Raw genomic sequence first — 21,944 nt, forward strand, 5'->3', positions numbered from 1 at the left:
TTCTGGCTTCTGATTTACTTGGTTAAGTTATGTTACATCTAGAGTGTGTTTGATTGCACGTATTTATCATAAAAAATGTATAATTATTATATATATTTTTTATGAAAGTAATCAAATATTTTTAATTTTTTTATAAAAAATATATATATGGTATAAATATATATATATATTTTTTCATAGAATTCATTTTTTAAGAGATGGAGTGATTTTTATTTTTTAAGCAATCATTAGCTAGAATTAAATTCTAGGTAATACAATCAAATACACCTCTATTATTGTTTGGTAGGTCTTGGATTGGACTTGTTAAGATTTATACCAAACGAGCTTGTCTCCTACTTTTTGGGTTTTTTAATCAATCTGAGACTTTATGTGATATTAATAATTAATTTTATTATTTTGCCATTATTATTTTGTTTTTATCAAAAGCCCAATTTGTCTTAGAAATTATGCATCAATGTCCAATTTAGTACCTATATATATATATAAATATATATTTAGGTTAGTTGAATGTTTGAACTATTAAACTTATCCTATGACTGTATCCATTATCAGTTAATCCATAGCCGTGATTGGGTAGCAAGTATGAAATTAGTTTATTTTTTAAAAAAATTCAAGTATTAAACAGATTGGATTCTTTACTTATGTGAATATTTTCATTATGTAGCATTATATTTTCATCAAGTTATTTTATTTTGTTTTTTTACTCCCCAGATAAGGGAACATACCAAATTAAAGTAATAGAGGTATCAAATTAAACTTAAAATTATAATCCGTCTTTTAAAAATTTAATTAAATCATTTCTACTCAAAACGCATGGTATATTATTATTTTTGACACTAGCTTTTGATTTATGACATGTTTTATACAAAACATCTCTAGAAATTGAGACTTTAGCACCTAAAAGGTGTGAAAATATTTTTCAACTTGGTTTGATTATTTTTGTAAAATTTTGTCTCATATGGATAGATGATATAGATATAGGTAGATGAAGAGCTAAGGCAAGTTTCTATTTATGCAAGTAAATTTTATAATATTAAAAGAATTTAATTAAGAAATGAATATTATAATATTTTTATATAATTATTTCAAAACTTTTATTATTATTATGATTATTATTATTGGAGAAAAAACGAAAGAAATGATATTAATAAATTTAAAATTTATTTTAAAAACATAAGGACACACTATTAAACGGGGATATGAATAGATTTATGGTCAGAATCACATGTATGATTATTGATTATTTTGTCATAAAAGGGTACATATAACCGGCGATCAAAGGGGAAGGGGAAGGCCCAGATGACCCAAATGGGTGAGAGAGAGAGAGAGAGAGAGAGAGAGAGCTCACCATACCCATTCTCCTACACCCTCCGTAGCTACTGAAGTGAACAGTGTAGTTGAAAGGTGAGATGGTACCATCCCTTCAGAGATATTTTCATCTTCCATTCGGGGTTTCACTTCTCCATCACTGTCAACTTCTCTTTTCAATGGCCCTGCTCTTCTTCTTTTCATCTTTTTTTATTCCTTCTTTGATCTCCAGATGCTTCTAGCTTCCCACAAATTTTGCTTCCGATTCATCGCTTGGACCGAGTATGATTCGTTTCACTCCTCACTTTTAGTCTTTTATTTACTTCTTGTTTTGTCTGATGTTCCTTTTTAGCTCGCATTCGAGCGTGATTCGCCTCTCTTCAACATATTGTTCTTTTTTTTTTTTCCCTGTTTCGTTCCGTCGTCTCTTCAGTGCCAAGAATCTGCAAAGCTTCTTGATATTGATTGCTATATTGAGAGTCAACTACTGATAATTTATTAGCATGTTTTCTGAACGCACTGACTGGTTCTCGATATGTGCTTTTGGCGATTAGATATGAGTGATAGGTGATTTGTGCGTCGGAGACCTAAGTTTTAAGTACCGCCTTTGTATTTTTAGATACGGTAAAAAGAGTATCAGAGCTGTTCATTATTTTGTGGTGTTGCGACTGATTTTTCTTTTTCTTTCTTTAGCTGTTTTAAGTGAAGTCTTGCATTTTAAAACCGGAGGATGGGAATAAGACTAAAGTTATGTTGGTTGATCTGGATTTAAATGGTAGGAGCATCTTGCCGGGGGCTGATTGCACAGCCACCCACTTGCAGTGTTGTGGCATCGGTTTAACAATTCTAAGTTAACATTTTTGTGGTTGTTCTAACTGAAGTTGACTGCTGATGTCCTTTTACAAGAAAATTATTACACTGATTTCTATCTTATACTGTAATGGAAAGTCTTTTGATACCTAGAACTGGTATTAGAACATGGTGCACCACATATCCAAACGTTATGGGGAAGAGATTTGTGTAAAGTATCTATTATAACTGTACTTGTTTCTAGAACCATTTACTTTTATCAATTAGACATCCAAGAATAGAGAACATACAGTGCAATCTATCTTTTCTGAAAATTAGCCATGTCAATTTGTGGAGCATTGATGGCAAGTTTCTTTACTCCTTGTTTCCTGCCAAAATTCTTAGATTTTAGTTTATTATACTTGATTTCTTCTTGTCCTACGGAAGTCTCAAGAAATAAATAAAACCATGAACTTTAGTGGTCACTTAATTTATTGTTTTCTAATGAAAGTGTATCATATTACAGGATTGAGGCTGAGCCATTATAACACAGAACATAAAGGGGTGATTTCATTAGCACTACATATCAAGCCTTAATCCCACTATGCGGGTTGGCTAAAAGGGTTACTTGACTCTTGATAGTTATTTACTTAATAGGTCAGGAGTATACTCTGGATAAACCCCTCTCTCATGCTAGTCACACTCCTAGGGTGGGAATAAAATGAGACAGTTCTATCTATGTGACAATAGATATATCACTAATTTTTCCCATTGTTTATGTGCATGTATGTGGTTTTCTTGCTTATCCATCTAGCGATCTTATAATGGTTTCTGTATTTACTTGAAGGAAATCGACTTAAAATGACCATGTTATGACGTTGGTCATTTGTTGGATGTTATGTCATTTATACCACCAAGTAACAGTGATTTCTATTCATTATGCCCTTTGGTGCGTTCCAGCATAATGTTTTTGGTTTTCTAGGACAAAAGCAATAGAGATAATGTGGATTCCTATGGTGAAATAACAAAATTTTCAAAATGAGATGAAGCCATTTCCTAAAGGTTCTGGTATGTTCCAATCCTTTCACACTCCAATTAAGCAGTGGGATAAAAATTTGCAGCCGCTATGGCATCTGTAACAAAGTATTTAAATGAATGCACCGAATCATTAGAAAAAAGGGAAACTAGAAAAAAGATGGCCAACTGTTCTATTTTGAGACTTGAGAGGTAAGAGTGAATATATAAAAAGAAATGTGCAATAAGAGGGTGAACTCTGTAAAAAACGGCCGCTAGGGAGCATGGACCCCGATCGGTCACTTAGGTTTTCCAATTTCTTTATAAAACAAAAACATGTATGCTTGAGGATACAAAAAGGAGTCTCTGTCCTTGACCAAGCAAATAAAGCCAAAACAATATAGATCTTCAATTACAACGGTTGTAATATTTCCTCACTGTTATTTTGCGTCATAATCTTACTAGATAGGAGCAGCTTCATAAATTTAGTTTCCCACTCATTTTTGTCCATGTCCACCTTTTTTGTAAGGTGGTATTTCATGTGAATCATGCCATATCTATAAGAGTGTTTTTTACCATTATTTTAGAAATAATGATAGGTTGTCAGATGGGTGGGGCGATCCCATTGGACGAGGCATGGTGGGACAACATGGTCCTTGTTTTAATTTTTCTATTCATGTTTCAAACTTATTTCGTTCTATTCACTCATTTTGCAAGTATGCATATTAGCTCATTTCACAAGCATCTAGTGTTATTTGGATTCCTCTTAGTAAGGTGTATTTGAATTATTTTATTGAGAGGGTGAGTCTTGGTAGTAACAATAAAGGTTGCTCCTTTATGATTGGAGGTCATGGGGTTCGAGTTGTGGAAATAGTTTTGTTGCAAAATAGTTGGTGGGGTTGTGCAAAGAACCCCTCTCTCGACCCTTGCAGAGCATTGAACCTTGTGCACTTGAAACACCATTTCTGTTGAGATTTTTCTCTCCCTTTTTTCTTAGCCTCACATAATATTTTTGTTGGTTTCTTATCCAACCTAAGTCTCGGCCAAACTACAAGATCAATCGTAAATCAAGAAAGATAAAACAAAAATTTAAAGAACACGAGATGTACGTGCTTGGATCTGAAAAGATCCTACTCGCGGTAGAGGCTTATCACCCCTAGTCAATCCACTATGTTTTTCAAGATTACAATCAGATTACAAGATCACAATAAAACAAACAATATGGCAAATACAAAACTGAAACAAAATACAATAGAATACAACCTTCAAGAACATGTGCAAAATCTGATCGACCGATCTCAAGATCAAGTCATGTATATGTTCTTTCAGTTTCTTCCCATTCTCACACACCTCAAGTGATTAAAACAACAAAGATTACACAATACAGTTACTTTACAGAGTGATCTTACCACATAACCGAACCGATTGATCGAGAGAAAGATTCACGAGAGAGTGTCTCTCTTCATGCTTCAAAATAGGGTTTCAGAAGAATGAGAATGAGCGATCTTTTGATTAAGGCATCAAGGAGCCCTTATATAGCAACGAGGAACCAAGCTGGGCCGAAGCATAACACGCATGGGCCACATGAAAATTGAGCTTAGCTTGTAACATATTTCGGCCCAATAGATCTTGGCCCATATTGAAAAACAACAGATTATATACACATTTAAATTTCATTTAAATGAGAGTAATATAAAAACCCAATTTGCGTATATGAAAAAATGCAAACAAAATGCACATAACAAATATATGAAAATACATTTTGAATCACTTTAATTAACAATTTCTTTTTCTTCTCATAATCTCATCGTCTCTGTATTTCTCTTCTTGTTCTTCTCTTCTTATTCTATCTCTTCTATTTCTTCTTGTTGTTGCTCGAACACAATAATGAATTTATAAGGCGAAAACGCCGTCGTTAAGCCTTCCAAGTTTACAAGGAAGAAAACAATGAGGGCGTGGGGACAAACACTCTGATGCTTAAATAAGATATTAAGGATGCTGAGGCCCGAGAATATTATTCACACAAGTATCATAGACGTATTTTTTCTGGAATGAGAGCTTACTTATTTATAATAGTGCATGGAGTAATCTTAAGTCCACTAGGATTAAGACTCTCACAGATGACGTTTTTCTTCTCGAAGAAATTTTCGAATGCCAAAGTTATCTTGATTTGTGCATTGCGTGGGACCTCTCCCATATTTAGGGAAACATACCAACAAGAAGCTCACAGGGGTGGGAGACCCTTGGTTTTGCTGCTGAAGGAGGCAATGGGAGACACCAAGGGTCTCCCGCAAGTGTTGAGGCCGAAGGTCCCACCTCATAGGTGACGACTTGGTCTCTCGACCCCACGAGCTTGTTACCAGTATGTTTTCTCGAATACACCACCCGCGGGGGGGGGGGGGGGGGGGGGGGGTCTCACGCAATGTGCAAATTAGGATAAATCTAGCATCTGGAAATTACTCCGAGAGGATAAATGCCATTTGTAAGAGATAAGCATCATTTGTAAGAGTCCTAATCCTGGTGGGCTTAAGATTACTCCATGTACTACTATAAATAAGCAAGCCCTCATTTCAGAAAATGTAAGTCTCTAATACTAGTGTGAATATTAGTCTCGGGCTCTCAACACCCTTAGTTTCTAATTTAAGTATCGGAGTATTTGCGCAAGGAGTTTCTTGTGCCCTCTGATTGTTTTCTTCCTTGCAGATCCAGACATCTTTGATCCTACATCATATCTACTATCTCTTTTAAGTGCTTACTTTTATTTAAGCAAATCAATCACAAATTATCCCTTTGCGGTTCAATGTTTGCAAATTGCAATAAAGTTTTCTCCACTTCTTGCTTTTGTTTTTTGTTGGCAACCTGATAGTCCACATTTCTGAAGTAGCAATATAGCATCAGAATTTTCATTAAGTAGCTCCTTCTGTACGAGGTCATCCAAACCCTTACCTAGGTGCTTTGGATGGATGATTGAGTTGTCAGGTTTTACTGGAATTTTGTCTCTCACAGGAGATTATGTTAACGGTCTATTTAAGGAATTATACTTTTTAAGCAGAGAAGATTCTAAACAGTTAGTTGGTTTACATTTGATGTCTGCCCCACTGTAGTAATAATAATATTGTCGCACATTTTCTTCCTTCTACATTGTTTAGTACTGTTGGAGGAGTGACTGTGTTGCCCCTACGCTTTTCTAACATTGTGTTTCATAACAAAGCTTTGAAAGGCATTTTTCTTTTTGTATCTTAGATGTTGAGCTTACAGGATAGGTAGTTGTTTGATGCTCATTTGACCAGATGTTGCCTTGTAGTAGATGTTTGAAAACTGAGGCTGGCATCTACTAGAATTTCTGACTGTGGAGCTTAGATGGATGACAGTGGGCGTTGTGAAAATGGAAGAAATAAACCGCCTCAGGGTCAGGTACAAGCTGCAATACGGAGATAGTGTTTTTAACTTTTGCAGTTTTGTGATCTTTCTGCCAAATTCTTCTTCTCTTGATCAATATTTTTTTATCTATATACCAGTGGTTGATGCAGCATCAGCCATCCATGAAGCATATAATAGCCATCATGGCAGAAAGAGATGCTGCTATTCAAGAAAGAAATCTAGCTATTTCTGAGAAGAAGGCAGCTTTAGCAGAGCGAGACACGGCAATTCTACAGCGGGATTCAGCAATTGCAGAAAGAAACAGTGCCGTAATGGAACGAGAGAATGCCATTGCAGCTCTCCACTATCGAGAAAATCCAATGACTAGCGGTAATATGGTGCCATGCCCTCCGGGACGCCAAATATCTCGAGGGGTGAAGCATGTGCACTATCCAGAGCAGAACGAAGCCCAACAGGCTCATTTGGCTGAAGTCCCATACAGTTTGAGGGATATGCACACAAGTGATGGGCTCACTGCCTCACCAGTTTTCTCCGAACCTGTCAAGTCTAAACAGACCAAAAGAAGAAAGGTGGCCAAGGAAATCGCACCTAACAAAAAGCCTTCCAAATCGACAGGGAAGGCAAAGATGGGAGGGGATATGCATGGCAAGTCCAATGAGTGGAAAAGTGGAAATGATACTGTCAATGGGGGTGATGATCCTAAGAAACAGTTGCTTAGGTCAAAGCCTGGCTGGAAGGATCGGGGCCTTGGGCTGAACCAGGTAGCCTTTGACGAGGGTGCCATGCCAGGCCCAATTTGCTCGTGCACTGGGACCCTACGACCTTGCTACAAGTGGGGAAACGGGGGTTGGCAGTCTTCATGCTGCACTACCAGCATTTCCATGTATCCACTGCCGGCTGTGGCTAACAGGCGCCATGCCCGGGTTGGTGGTCGAAAGATGAGTGGAAGTGCATTCAGCAAACTGCTTAGCCGGCTCGCAGCTGAAGGGCATGATCTGTCAAATCCGGTCGATCTCAAGGATTATTGGGCTAAGCACGGGACAAATCGCTATATCACCATCAGGTAGAATGGAAGGATCTATCAATGAATGGAGGAAGCATAAAGAAGTTCAGACTAGAGCTTTCAGAAGGCAGGCAGCCAGCCAGCCAAATAAACATTCTATGCCACTTGCTGTGGTTTTAGCAATAGATTTCTTTCGCCATGCCCAGTTGTTCTGTATCAGTTTTCTAGGTACATAGTTGAACACAGTGAAAGTGAGAATCGAGCCACTTCCATGTATGTAACTGTGGATATTGTAAAGGGCAGCTGATGAATTTGAAAGTCCTGTTGTACGTGTGTTAGCAGCAAATGGCGTGTCTTCATTTTTCTTACCAAAATTGATTTCCTCAATCAAGAATTTAATTAATTGCATTCGAGAGAATCAATCAAGGACTAAAGTTGAAAACCCAAAAATTAGGAGAAAAATCAAGAACGTTCCGCGCATTAGATCAAACAAATACATTATAAAGCTTACAATTAAAAGAATTGTCAATTTACAACTCAACTCAGTTGATTGAATCATCAACCTAAGTAGGAACATTTTTTTTTTGTTCGCTCGAATTTAGAAACCAACTCGAGGCTGAACAAACACGACCGGTTCCAACACATTGCAGTATGTATGTTCCCATTTCTAGCTTCGTCTTTATTCTTTCAAGTTTATCTTGCAATCTCAATCTTCATGATGCTTTGTACCCACTAAAATCTACATACTCAGCGTTTGATTTTTGTTCATAAATTTGCCCAACACCAAAAATCCTAGGAATTCAAGTATTTATTTCATGTGTGTGACAAAAATGATAGGCATGGACTCCTAGTAATATAAAAGAAGTGGATATCTAAGACCCACTAAGGTTGCTTTATCAATTGATGGGGTTCTTGTTAGATGAAAATCTATAAAAGGGTTAGGTTAAGAATTTCAAAATTAGCAGTTATTTTTAATTTGTGTGATATCTACAAATCAAGGCATAAAAGAAGTGGATATCTAAGACCCACTGAGGTTGCTTTATCAATTGATGGGGTTCTTGTTAGATGAAAATCTATAAAAGGGTTAGGTTAAGAATTTCAAAATTAGCAATTATTTTTAATTTGTGTGATATCTACAAATCAAGGCATATACTTTTATTCAAGGCATTTGAGTGGGCAATAAGCAAGGGCAGTTTTGACAGTAAAAGTTAAGGGTACAAATTTCACCTTGTCTCAGCATCATTTATGTTATTTTTAGAAACATAATATTGTTTATCATTAATATCTTAAATTTTTAGAACCCATTCCATTATGTAAAAAATGCGTGTTAATAAAATAAAAAATAAATATCTGAAATACTAAAAATAAATAATTGTCAAAATGACCTAAATTACAAAAGATATAAGTAGAATATAGCCTTCTAATCATGTGATAACATTCAAGAGTAAGCATGGTGATAATCAATTTTTATTTATTTTTTATCTTTTTATTTATGAAATGAAGATTGGGAAATTAGAATTGGTGTACCAAATCCTACGTGTCTATTGAATTTAAAGAGCTGATATTGTTACTATTGTGTTATAAAACAAAGGGCACGTATAACAATAAATAAAAAAGAATGAAATCATTAAGCTCACAAATGGGTGGTGACAAGGGAGGCAAAATCCAGGTGGTTAATTAGGTGAATGAACCAGGGAGAGAAGAGGTAGTAACCAAACCAGAAAGAAGGGCAACGACGAGGGCGCTGTTGTACGTGGTGGGCTCGCCTTGCATGGAATTGTTGCGCGAATCAACGTAAGTCTCGTTAAGGAAAGGGCCGCCGACCAGCGCTCCGACTGCCACATTCGGGTTGGGCTCGGCGGATTCCAGCCACTTCCACCCCTTCTTACACCCCGCCGTTGCATTCGCCGGAATTGACGCTCCCCGGTGGTGCACATATTCTGGATATTTCTTCCCGTACCCAACCAAATAACTCATCTCCATCGGATTATCGCCCAATATATAATCCATCTACAGGGCAGCAGCAGCAACAACAACAACAATCACGAGTCTTGATTAATCACTATATAGTTTTGTTGAACTGAAATTCATGGTTCTATCAATTTAAGCATTACCTGTGAAGCTGCAAACTTTCTAAGGTCCGATGGGCCGTAGGAATCACCACTGCAGGAGATCTTTGCAGTCCGGGAGGTGAGCATGTAATCGCTGAAAAGTAGAGCTAAAAATGCAGAAGCCACGGCGTGGTGCAAACAGTTCCATTCACTCACCCATATCAAACCACCTACGTACATGCATGACATGAACAGGTTATGACAGTTATAGGCAGATAAACCAAGAACAGATCCCAATATAATTATTTTAGTCAACGATGACTATGCAATACTTGAACCCAATGTTTGGGATTGCAATCCAGTATTAGGTAGGAATAAGAATCCTATTCTCACCATCAAAAAGCATTTGAATTATCTGTTCGTCCCCTGCTTTACAATCTCGTGAAGTTTTGAACTTCCCCATTTTCACCTTCTCATGAAACTTGCTAAGTTTAACTAGTTTTGTAGTATGACATTGATTCATATGCTGTTGCGAGAAAGATATGCAAGTTTGTGAACTAAACTGGAAACATCCTCTAGTTCATGAACCATTGATTAATAAAGCAATTAAGAAAGCATTGACATGGGAGCTTACTCTCTGTTCTGCTCGTCGTTGCCGTGGGAGATTCTGGCAAGAGACTGCACATAACAACCTCGGCACCTTGCCTGTAATTCTGCAGGCTTTCTGCGTCGTCTTTCCCGCCGAAAAAACTTATCCTGGATAGTAAGACCTGCATCTCAATGTTCCAATCTTCAGTTGTTTATCCTTCAATTATGCTAGTGATGTCATTACCAGCTTAGAAAGTAGGTCATCAAATGAACTGGTGTAAACATATAGATAGATACCTCAGTTCCTGCAAGCTTGTCATCCCAACTAAACCAGCTAGAACTTTCCCAATCAAAACCATTTGCATTGTGGCCGGTAACATAATCCAAGTATGATTCATCTGCGGAAGCATGATAGAGCCAGGCAGCTGCCCACAAGAGCTCATCTTTGTAACCCGTTGAATTGTAGTAGTTCTGGACTTTGGGTATGCTCTTGCTGTACGAGCCTCTATGTTTATCAGCAAAGTTGAACAATTGGCGGGCATGCTTAAGCAGCAAGCTTGAATAGTCGGAGTCAACTGACTGGAAAACCAGGGATGCCGATGCCATGGCTGCCGCAGTTTCGGCGGCAACATCTGTTCCTGGGGCAGAAGTGTTCACCTGCGTCAGTGGCCTTTTCTCTGTCATCGTTTCCGGCCTTTCCCAACATCCATGGTCTGTTTCAGGATCCCCCACCTAGCTACCAGATCCATCGATGCAGTCCGAACGCAAATCAAACTTAATCATATAATTTCTTGACTATCATAACGATAGTAAATTAGTAATGAACACAACTCTAAATTGATTGGCAAGAACATTTACTAGACTTTGTTAAAATTAGAATCAGATCAAATTTGATTTGCCTCATCTCTTTCAGAATGTTTTGAGTTGAATTCTTAATTATCGCTCTTAGCTCTGTATGACAATCATATAATTCATTTAAACAATGAAATTGTTTTGACTTTCTGCAAACATACCTGAATATAGAACACATTCTCGGAAGGATGAGCATTAACAAGGTAGTCGGTGATCCACCTGAGCGAGTCACGAGCAGACTTCAGCTGATTCACCGCTTGCATCTGGTCTCCATATTCGAGGATGGCCCAAGACAGCACCGTCGCAGTGAAGGCCAATGGAAATCCAAACTTGATGTGATCGCCGGCATCGTACAATCCTTTAGAAAGATCCAGCTTCGCCTCGCTCCCATCTGTCAGAGCCGAATCTCCTCTCCATTTTATTTTGTTGTTCTCCAATTTACCAGCTGCAACAACAAAGAAATGACAATCATTCACAATTCCAATTCCCAAGCTGCAATCGAAGAAGAAGAGAATTTGAAATTCGATCTGAGAAGCTAAATTAAGAGAAGTACATTTCTGAACGTCGAAAAACTGCAACGCGAGCTTCAGAGCATCGGCGTAATTCTTGTCAACGGCGCCGGGAGGACCTGGAACAGGACCGAGCTCCGACGAATCGGAATGTTTCATAGACATCCTTCTAAGAACAATTACAACAGTTAGGGCAATCACGAACCCTACGATCATTACCAGGCAACACCGGCGGCAACCTCTAGACCTCGAACGCTCCCTCATTTCCCCGACAATAATTCAAATTCGATTTCTCTGCAACTCCAACCAGACCTAATCGAAAGGAAACAGAACGGAGCAGTAACGCGGAATGTGGAATCCGAAAGAGAAGCTTTCAAAGAGGATTGACCTATGGATGGAAATTGGAAAGGCAGGAGGCGCCACCTTGCACCTGCACAGCGGAGACTGGCGAAGAACATGCTTTCCATTTCTATTTTCCATCTTGTTTCGCCCGAATCTTGCCGAGTTAAATGCGCGCCCAAGCAATCGGTCTGGTGTGCCATGAGCCATATATGCTAAGTTGGGAGATGGTTCATGGAGCAACAATCGGGACGGGGCGACGCCACAGCGGCGGATTCTGCTATCCTTCGACTTCGGGCCACACCGTTTGCGAAGGTGAAAAAGGGATGAAATTCGATGCTTCAAGTTAGTGTTTTCGATTCATCAATGGCTGCCGACGACTAAATTCTTCGAACGGCGAATCGAAGGAACAGCTACAGGAAGAGAGAAGAGGCGGGAAGGCGTTAATTCCACATAGGCCCGTGAAGCATCTTATATGTAGCTACCTACGACTCCAAAATTTTGAAAAACACACCTAGATCTGCATAAACTCTTATAATATCATACCATATCACGTAATTTGGGTACATTTCACTTATCTAGTTAGTGTTCTAAAGTTTTAAAGTAAGAAATTAAAAAGAATTGCACTTTCTAAATTAAATTAATTATTGTTATTAGGGTTTGAACTAAAAGTGTTGAATAATAATATGTTTTATTTATTTATATATATCTATCATGCATTCGAATTGTAGAATTATAAAGTGCTTATTTATATATATATTTTTTGGTTAATGCATCATCACAAGCGCGTCAGCTTTTATCCCTAGCCTTTTTTTGCTAACGTGAGGACGGGTTGACATTTTTCCAACTTTCATGATAGTCTTTGGCTGCTGAACTTTCTCCCTTGAACAGGACTTGAACACAGAATCTAAGATCTCAAAAAGTAATACCTCAATAATTCTTCATTTACTAGTTGATCTATGTCCTGGGAGAGCTTATTTATAATTTTAAACTTTGAAACACATGAGAAGACACACACACAAAAAAAAAAAACACAAGTATTTGAATTTTAAATTAGTTTCAATAAGAGAGATATAAATAAATTAAGGTTTAACAAATCCTTCATTTATCTATTTTATTATTAAACAAATATAAATGGATTAAATTTTAACCATGTGTTCCATTGTCTATTATCTACTTATAAGATTATATAAGTAAATATTAAATTTTCATGTTATGAAAATTATAAATAAAGTGTTTTACTAAAATACATTTATTTATTTTGATAGAAATCAAGGTAGCAATCGTGAAGGATGATAAGACAACACTAATAATTTATTACACATCCATGGTAGACCGATAATAAGGGTCAAAATTAAAATGATAAAAGAAACTCTAAATGAGCTAATCAAAAAAATTTATATCAATAGTCATAAACAATTTCAATTGGACATTTTAGAGAAATCACAATAAGAGTTGAACGAAAATATTAAAAATATTATTTTAGTTGAAGTGTAGCAAGATTAAAGGCATTTAGACCAAAATACAAGAAGACCATATTATTTGCATGTTTTGGGACTTAAATTATTATGAGTCTAATATGTATTTATTTTATTTTCATATGGGTTGAGTGTGTCGGCCCTAATTATTTTAACTATGTTTAGTTTTTTTATTTTAATTTGTGTTTGGTTGGGTTAAAACATTATAACTTAGGCTTATTTGGGCTTAAAATATTGTTTTAACTTAAGTCCATCATTGTTTTAATTAAAGTCCATTTGTTAGGGTATTTGATTTAGGATTATACTTGCCCATAAAAGGCTGCATTCATGTGTAAAGAATGATCGAATTTTTGAAAATTTTTCTCTTATTCTTTTGAAAAACTTTCATATCTTATCAAGCTAAATGTTTGTGGCAATCAAATCGACTTATTTTCCATCTTATCATTTTGTTATTAAGAATGATGTCTATATTTTGATTTGTAATTCTCCATAATCAACGAGTCAAGACTTTTTTTTTTATTTTCTTATAAATCTGTTATAATTTTTATTGAGGTTTTATTTTTAATTTGATCTGTAAATGTCATATCAGCATATGAGATTCGCATCATATTTGTTTAAAAAAAAAAAATTAACCATGTTAACAAATTTTGAGTTCATACCTTTAAACAATAATCATTTTTTCTAAACAATTTTATCATTAAACAAAATCTCATTTCATTTAAAATTTTACCTTAAAAAAATTAAAAAGTAAACTATTATTGTCAAACATTATCCAATAAATTTTCATTTAATTTTTTTAATTTTTCTATACGTGCATAACATAATTTGCCCTTCTAATATTATTAAGGAATTTTCTAAAATTTATTTTAAAAAATAAAAAATAAAAAATGAAGAAATATATATATTTATATATATACAAGAGGTTTATCTTATATTTTATATGTGTAAATTAAAAAATATGTTTGACAGTTGAATATTAGATTTTTAATTTTTTTAAAACAATATTTGTATAAAAATGAATTAGAGTATAGTGGTTTAGTTAGTTTTATATTAAATACGAAAAGTTCAAATTTTATTTACATGATAAGTTGGATCACCAAAGTAATTGTGTATCACCCAATTGAATTTTGCAAATATAAGGGGTTCGTCTGCAATTTTCATCTTTCAGGCAGATGAGACGAGAGTTCAAATTTGGGAAAAGCACATGGCAAAACGGAGAGGGCTTTGCAAATATAAGGGGTTCGTCTGCAATTTTCATCTTTCAGGCAAATGAGACGAGAGTTCAAATTTGGGAAAAGCACATGGCAAAACGGAGAGGGCAACAAAAGCTGTCAGAGACCCTTGAAAAAAAAGTGTCGAGCAGAGAGAGAGAGAGAGAGAGAGAGAGAGAGATGCCGTATCTGATGAAAGTGAAGGGTTTAGCGAAAGCGCTTAGTTGCAATCCGACACCGACAACATCGTCGTTGTTCTTGTCTGCTTGGGGGAAATCGGAATTGGTTTGCCGGAGCTTTTCTTCTAGTTACTGTCGTTCATACGCTGCTGCTGCTGCTGGGTGGAAAGGTAATGGCGGAGGGAGAGTGGCAGGTGGTCCATATGCTCCTAAAACCGACGTGCTGGACGAAGACGAAGAGATTCCTACCTCTGGAATCAGCCGTCCTCTCTCCGAAATCCTCAAACAACTCAACAAGAAAGTCCCCGATTCCCTCGTCAGAGTTCGCACCGAATCTGACGGCTTCTCCGTCAAATACATCCCCTGGTTCGCCTTCAACCCTCTCTTTCTCTGTCTCTCTGCACGCGCATTCACTCACTATGAACATATGACAAATCGAAACGTTAGCTATGGTAAATGTCGGTATTTTTATCGGTTACTGGTTACTCGTTTCTCTCTGTGCACATCTCCTTTTCTTTGGAAAAATGACATTGTTTGTCCATTAATATAATTAATTTGGTAAATAGTCAAATGGCTATGGCACTTTTGTGTAATTTCGTTGGGTGTTCTCTTATTATCGTATAAGCCACTTAATCTAAGGAATTTCCATTGCCCGGATTTCTATTTATTTGAGGAAATAGGTCTATTTGCTTAGTTTACTTTGTATTGGCAAGTTTGTTGAAACTTGTATTATATCTGCTTGAAGTTGGGGTATATCTACAAGTAATTTTATCTGATTCATATGAAATTTCAAGTACTACAATGTAGGGCATGGTACTAATGTACAATAAAATTCTATAGATATGATGTATTACATTCAGAAAACAATCTGTAGATATGATGTAGGGTACATGTGAACCCTTACACTGTCACTGACACATGCGATGCTACTGAGTCTCATTCTGTCATGGGCATGGGACCAACAAGAGGATATGTGGGACTAATATTGGAAATAAGGCTTCTAGCTGGTGTGGTGTTCTTCAACCACTTTAGCCAGCTACTTGGTTGAAGGAATGAAGGCAGAGGGAAATCTGCTGAAATGATCATAGTCATCCCACTCACAGAAGCAAGTCCAGGATTTATTGATGTTATTTCATATTTGTTCTGTGGAAAATTTTGCTTAAAATTGATCTTTGTCAGGGTATGATCACCTGAACATGAATTCTATGTCAAGAGGCTAGTTAGACTTGATGAAAGAGACTGCTCTAATTTGAATAATTTGAATGAATTATTGTTTTATCAGGAACAGGTTCAATGTTCAGTGAGATGAAGTTTATCTTTGTGATAATTTAATCCCCGACTGTTTCTATTTTAAGGCTAAGATTTGTTGGGACCTATGTTTGTCCTTAACGGAGTAACTTGCAGGACTTTGTTTCTGCTACTACAATTTGGAGGGTTTAGATTCAAGTACCACACATCATCTGAATATCTTGTCCAATTAGCTAACAAGCAGGTAGATATTTTGTGAAGAAAAGTTGAACTCCCAAATAACAAGAAATGTTTCTTGGAGTTTTTGGCACATTTCTTTAGAAATATTTTATTTTCCTTTTTACAACTATCGGTTTTGTTTGTATCCTGGGAAAGAAAATGTATTGGTCATCCGGATGGCAAAGAAATGATCTTTGTCTCTTGCTAACAACAGTTGGTCTGTTCTGTAGGCTGGCTAGATGCTAATGGCTGACAAAAATGTATGTGGCTTGGGTTCCTTGACAGTGGTTAATATTCCTGAGTGGGTGCCTCATAGCGGTATGTGGGCTTGCAATTTGATATGTGATGGAGAAAGGAGTTAGGACTGCCATGTTGATGGATGCTTGTTGGTTCATATGATTCTACAAAGGGTAGATATGCGGCTGTTGTTGTGATGGATAGGCAAGGCTTGGTTTGATGGTTGTGGTGGTTGGGTGAGGGTAGTAAAGATGATTTGATGTCGATTAGCATGGGGTGCCTGCAGGCTCATGGTTTATTTGTAGAGAAATAGATGGAAAGAAGAGGGAGTCAAGGTTCATTAATTTAAGAACTTCATCTAGTTCTAATTTAAACATTAAGGATGGACTAGGAAATTGGAAGGACTAAGTCAATTTTATTAGTGAACTGCCTACATGGTAATGGAAGGGGGTTTCTTGTTAAAAAAATTAAGGGAGTTCAGTGTAATTTCATAGAATTAGTTGTATTATGTGTATCTAACCTAAATATATGCGTTGAATATTTAGGTCAAACCACAATGGTCAATGGGTGAGCATTGTCGGTGTAATTTGGTTTGAATATATGCCTTGATCTCCAGGTAAATATCATTTTAATTCTGTAGAATGACTGCACACGTTTGGGGGACTGGGAGATACTCAGGTAACCCGTGCACTTCTATAAAAAATTTGTCCTAGTGTTACAAACTAAATGTTTCATCCTACAGAATTTCAAAATTTAACATTTGAACATTATTCTGACTTTATTTGGAAGTTTAGGGAAAACTTAGGGAATGTATTGGAAACAGGGCTACTGAAAAAAAAAAGAAAAGAAAACATTTGAAGATAATTCCATGGCTTCCAATAATTGAAGTGTAATTGCATAATACTATTTTTTTGTCTTTCTGTTTTTCTCCCGTGAAAATGTTACTGGATAAAGCCTTCCTTCTGTATAACTCCAATTATAACTATAATTCTAATTTTATTTAAATTCTATATGATTAATGATCATTATTTTACCTCTTCTTAAAGAAAAAAACATAAAACAGAAAAAAAATCGTTAGTCATGGGCATCAGTATGTGTGTTTTTCATCTTCTTCTAAGAACTTTTTCCTTGTCCCATTTGCCATTACTTTCTATGCTATGTAAGCACCTTACAGTTTTAGGATGTGGTAGTCAGATGTTAGCTTCATGTTTAATACTTGAAATGGATGATCGTTTAAAATTTTTAGTTCTCCTCCAATGTTTGTAGGCATGTTGTGAATCGAATTATGAATTTACATGCTCCAGGTATGTTAAAGTTCACTTTATTTTCTATATTTTTCGTGTAGTAGTACATTTTAATTGCAAGGGGTATTAAAATGTTTCAAATTCTCTATCTATTGTAGAATGGTCTGGTGAGGTTAGGAGCATCACCCATTCAGCTGATGGCAAGACAGTGTCTGTTGTTTATCGTGTAACACTTTATGGGACTGATGCTGAGGTATTATTTCTACTTTATAATTTCTTTATATATTGCAAAATTTGTGCTACTTCTAGTTTGTCTACTTCTGAATGTTCTCTGGTGAGGTCAAGTGGGCTAGGTATGTTTCTGCGTAGGAGCTGATATAAGCGCATCTGGGAAGTAATGATGGGCACATAAATACTCAAAAACCTATGAGATGTGAATGGAAAACTGAGGCAACTAGGAGAGATGTTATGCAGAGTGTATGGTCTTGGGGCACTCGATTCAAGGAAAACACACATAAAACAAATAGTAAGCTGGAAACAGAGAAGGGTAGGAATCCTTTGTGCCAGAGTCCAACACACAAGCCATTCAGATAGGTCACACTGATGAAATTATGAAAAACTAAAAAAAAAGGGTTGAACATTATCAAATTAGTGCGGAGAGTAAAGCTAAAAGAAATTAACAGTAGACAGTTAGAATTCTTCACTGTGAGGACATGAGATTTTTGTGTGGGCTTAGAGATTCTTGCTTGATATGCTTGCCCCTCTTTCATGGCTACATACTTTTCTGGCTAAGGAATGAGAAATCTTTCTCTTGTTACATGAATCCAATTTTCATTTCATCTGGGAAAAGCCATCTTTTTCTCAACAATGTCTCTGCCATTTGATCCAATAGCCTTCCGTTAGATAGGAAGAGATTTGATAAATACTAATAACTCTTGGATAGAGTATTAGAACAGAAAGATCCATTAGATAATGAACTATTGGTCCTTCTAAGCCATCTTTGTTGATTAATCAACAATTTGAAGTGCTTTTCTTGCGTGTTCTTGATAAACCAGCCTTTAGCAGAGGAGGTGGACATCCAAGAGACAAATGGGATGGAAGTGAATGCAGCGTGGCTCTTACTTGGAACAGTGCAACCTTTGATAGGCTTTAAAATTGTGGAGCCATAATCCCTGCTGGGTAGGCTACTTAGCAAGCACCTTCCAAGGCTGGAGAGGGATTGCAGACTGTAGCCCAATTAACTGGTAAAGAAATTTCTTTTGTCTTGTAGCCCTTGTCTCAATGATTGGCCCAGGCATGGGGATCATCCCATCAGTGTAGCAGCAGAGGATTGTACCCCTTGATGGAATCCTTAGTTCATTCCTCTAATCTAGAAATCCCTAGTGATCTCTAGTGTATGGGGGGGATAGCCCTCTGGGTGACGTATAGGAGGTGGAGGACACTTGAGGTATAATGACAAGGGCAAATCACTGAGTAGGTAATTTCAGCCAAGAGGAGATGCCGGGAAGTATATTGGAGATAGGTGTTGAGGAAATTCCACTAAAGTTATCAGGTTGATCTTTACATTGACCCTGGAGTGATTATGCCAAGGGGGCTGACCTAAGCACACCTGGGGAGTAATGACTCTTCCAAAGACTCAAGGGTGCTTAAGGTATAGTTCTCGAGGGAGACCATTGGCAAGGTGTTCTTGAGGAGACACACCCGCAGAGATGACGTTTTAAGAGAGTTCTGAGATTCCTGACTATGGATTTACTGAGGAGACGTTGAAGAGATGTACCAATGTAGTGCGCCTAGGAGACTGGCTCCAAGAAGCTAAGTAGGTAGGGCCTAGCTCAGGTCAAGGAGATCCATGCAAGTTAAAGCAGAGCAACTCTTGTGGAGAGGACACTCAAGGAGGCAACATTTGTGCCATGAGGAGCTTCCCTGGATTGACGCATTAATTTGATCTGTAGTATGTCCGTTCACTCTCACTAGCTATGGCTAGAATGCCAGAATGGATGAGCTTGTGGGGGGAATCAATGCATCCATCCATCCTTGTCAAGGCTGTAACTCTTGAGGAGAGAAAGAAACTAGAAGATATAACTTTTATGCCATATGGAGCTTCCCTGTCTTGCTACATGGAAGCTGTAGTATGTGCAGCCACACTGACGATGGCTAGGATGCCAGAACAGAGGAGCTTGTGAAAAAAGAGAATGCTAGCAATCAAGTTGAGAGAGGTGTTTGGCTCAAAGAGTCTTCTTCAAAATACTGTTCTTAACTTGTGTACTAAAAAAATCTTACATCAATGACATGTCATGCCCTGAGGGGCTGGTGTTTTGTGGAAGTAGCTAGAGCGAGAACCTTCTCCCCAAGATTTAAATCAAACCCTCGGCCTTTGGTATTAAAATGCTTGAATCATGATGAAGTATTGGAACTCTACTTGCTTCCTTCAGCTTGACTGATTATTTAGTGAATAGGAAAATGAGGGAAACTAACTCCCATTACTGTTTCTTTTGATTTTCTTTTTTTTGGGGTTCCATTTTTGTTGAGAATCAGATATATAGGGAGTCGATTGGAACAGCTTCAGTGGAGAATGGAAGCTATGGAGATCCAGTGCAGAAGGCAGAAGCAATGGCATTTCGCCGAGCTTGTGCTCGCTTTGGTCTGGGGCTCCATCTTTATCACGAAGACTTGTCTTAGCAAAACATATATATATATATATATATAATCGGCAAATTTTAATGTAACGGGTGACAAATTTTAGTTGGCAATTAGCATTTGCTTCACCTAATTGCTTCATGTTTTTGAGAGAATTATAGTACTCCTCGTATTATTTTGATGTAAACGGTAAACCTGTCCTCTGGTTTTACTCTAGTTTTTAGTTTTCTGTTTTTGTTTATAGTTTTTTTCTAAAAGAAGAAAATGCATATTTGAAGCTGCTTTTTGAAGCTGCTTTTTGTACGATTCAAAACAGATGAACACAGTTCATTTATTGGAAAATCAAAATACAGAAACATCAGAATGGTGTCTTCTAGTTGAGATTTTGGTTTCTGTTTTGTTGTCTAATTAGCCTCACATGCAGCTTCATCAATACAATATTTGACTGAGCAAGTCATTGTTTTTATTTAGGGGTAGCTGCCAGCAATATAAAGTAACTTTTACGTATATTTAATCACCAAGCTAATGACATTGATGTTTTTTTTTTTTACTTTTATCAAACATATTCAATTTATTTATAAAAAAAAGATCTGAAACAGATGATAGTTATTAAATATAATTATTAGTTTTTATTTTTTTTACAAATGAAAATGAGTATAAAACAAATGAAAAGATTTAAAATAAACACTCAAAATGGATTCTTTAATAATACTACATTTAGAAATTTATTCAACAAAATATTATGGTTTTTAGACTATTTGAAAAAATACTATAGTTTTAGTTATGTTGGAAGCCCATCTGCCGTGGTGAGTTTCTCTTTCCCTTGTCTTCTAGCTCACTACCAAAGTCGAGAATGTGTTCCCACACCCAGTTGATTCAATAATGCTTCTCTTGAGTATATTAATCCAGCTGGTATAACCTTTCTCCTCTCAACTATCTTTTATATTGATGATCTACGATTTTTCAAATCATGGGCCAATTTTTATTGACCGTAGCCTCTCAACGAGAGTGCAACAGTATTAAAAACCTTTAGTGATTACTTTAAAATCATTTTAAAAATTCAAAAACTAACTTAATACATACGTACATAAACTCCCTTCATCAGCTCTCAGCTGGTCCATATATAATTCTGAAACTGTTTCTTCCTTAGTCATAGAAGCCACTTGGGGGAGAGAAGATCATTAAGTTTTAGTTGGATCATTGTTGGCATCTCGACGCTTTGCTATGTGTGTGTTTTTGCTGGAAGGATATGTCACATGCAACAAATTGTGTAGATGAACGTGAAGGTGGGTCGCCTATTTTATGGAGTTAATGTGTTAAAGGTGTCGATAGACAATTTCGTGCAGATAAATTGCAGGTGAAGATTTTGTTTCACTACACAGGATAAAGAGTCGAACTCACAACCTATTAGTGCGAATCTTAACTTATCATGATCTAACTATTTGACCTGAGAGCCGTGCTTAGCTATTTTTTTATAGTTTTGTAGTGGGGTTGATTTTATTTTTTTTTTGTTAACCAAGTAAAAATTTCATTTAACGGGAAAGAGAACAAGATGGGCAAAAAGTCTTTTTTAAGTACACGTAGCCAAATAGAAAATAACAGGGATAACAAAACGTTTACACTAAAATAGAAACTAAACTACTAGACGATCAATCAC

General features: G+C 36.6%; 3 protein-coding genes across 15 annotated transcripts; 2 read left to right on the forward strand and 1 right to left on the reverse strand.

The window, feature by feature from the left end:
• Window positions 1–1,257: 1,257 nt before the first annotated feature.
• LOC127799600 (protein BASIC PENTACYSTEINE6-like) lies at window positions 1,258–7,833 on the forward strand. 13 transcript variants are annotated; one of them, XM_052333788.1, is made up of 5 exons: window positions 1,269–1,404; window positions 1,541–1,590; window positions 2,624–2,754; window positions 6,419–6,525; window positions 6,630–7,833. In XM_052333788.1, exons 4-5 carry the CDS (start codon window positions 6,472–6,474, stop codon window positions 7,557–7,559), a joined length of 984 nt encoding a protein of 327 aa, XP_052189748.1. In that variant the 5' UTR covers window positions 1,269–1,404; window positions 1,541–1,590; window positions 2,624–2,754; window positions 6,419–6,471; the 3' UTR covers window positions 7,560–7,833. The 13 variants fall into 13 exon arrangements, with proteins under 13 accessions (XP_052189747.1, XP_052189748.1, XP_052189739.1 ...); XM_052333779.1 differs by lacking the exon at window positions 2,624–2,754 and having other exon boundaries at window positions 6,355–6,525; XM_052333786.1 differs by lacking the exon at window positions 2,624–2,754 and having other exon boundaries at window positions 6,402–6,525.
• Window positions 7,834–9,057: 1,224 nt separating this feature from the next.
• On the reverse strand, window positions 9,058–12,256 carry LOC127800396 (endoglucanase 10-like). The gene is made up of 6 exons (XM_052334983.1): window positions 11,540–12,256; window positions 11,148–11,431; window positions 10,432–10,866; window positions 10,181–10,316; window positions 9,610–9,776; window positions 9,058–9,505 (listed from the first exon to the last, which is right to left on the reverse strand). Exons 1-6 carry the CDS (start codon window positions 11,757–11,759, stop codon window positions 9,173–9,175), a joined length of 1,575 nt encoding a protein of 524 aa, XP_052190943.1. The 5' UTR covers window positions 11,760–12,256; the 3' UTR covers window positions 9,058–9,172.
• Window positions 12,257–14,636: 2,380 nt separating this feature from the next.
• On the forward strand, window positions 14,637–20,498 carry LOC127800644 (DNA repair RAD52-like protein 1, mitochondrial). The gene is made up of 4 exons (XM_052335371.1): window positions 14,637–15,068; window positions 17,673–17,710; window positions 17,809–17,903; window positions 20,186–20,498. The coding sequence occupies exons 1-4, from the start codon at window positions 14,704–14,706 to the stop codon at window positions 20,327–20,329; spliced, it is 642 nt and encodes a 213-aa protein (XP_052191331.1). The 5' UTR covers window positions 14,637–14,703; the 3' UTR covers window positions 20,330–20,498.
• The last annotated feature ends 1,446 nt before the right edge of the window (window positions 20,499–21,944 follow it).

Source organism: Diospyros lotus, chromosome 4 (genome assembly GCF_014633365.1).
Source record: "Diospyros lotus cultivar Yz01 chromosome 4, ASM1463336v1, whole genome shotgun sequence".
NCBI classification, from domain to species: Eukaryota; Viridiplantae; Streptophyta; class Magnoliopsida; order Ericales; family Ebenaceae; genus Diospyros; species Diospyros lotus.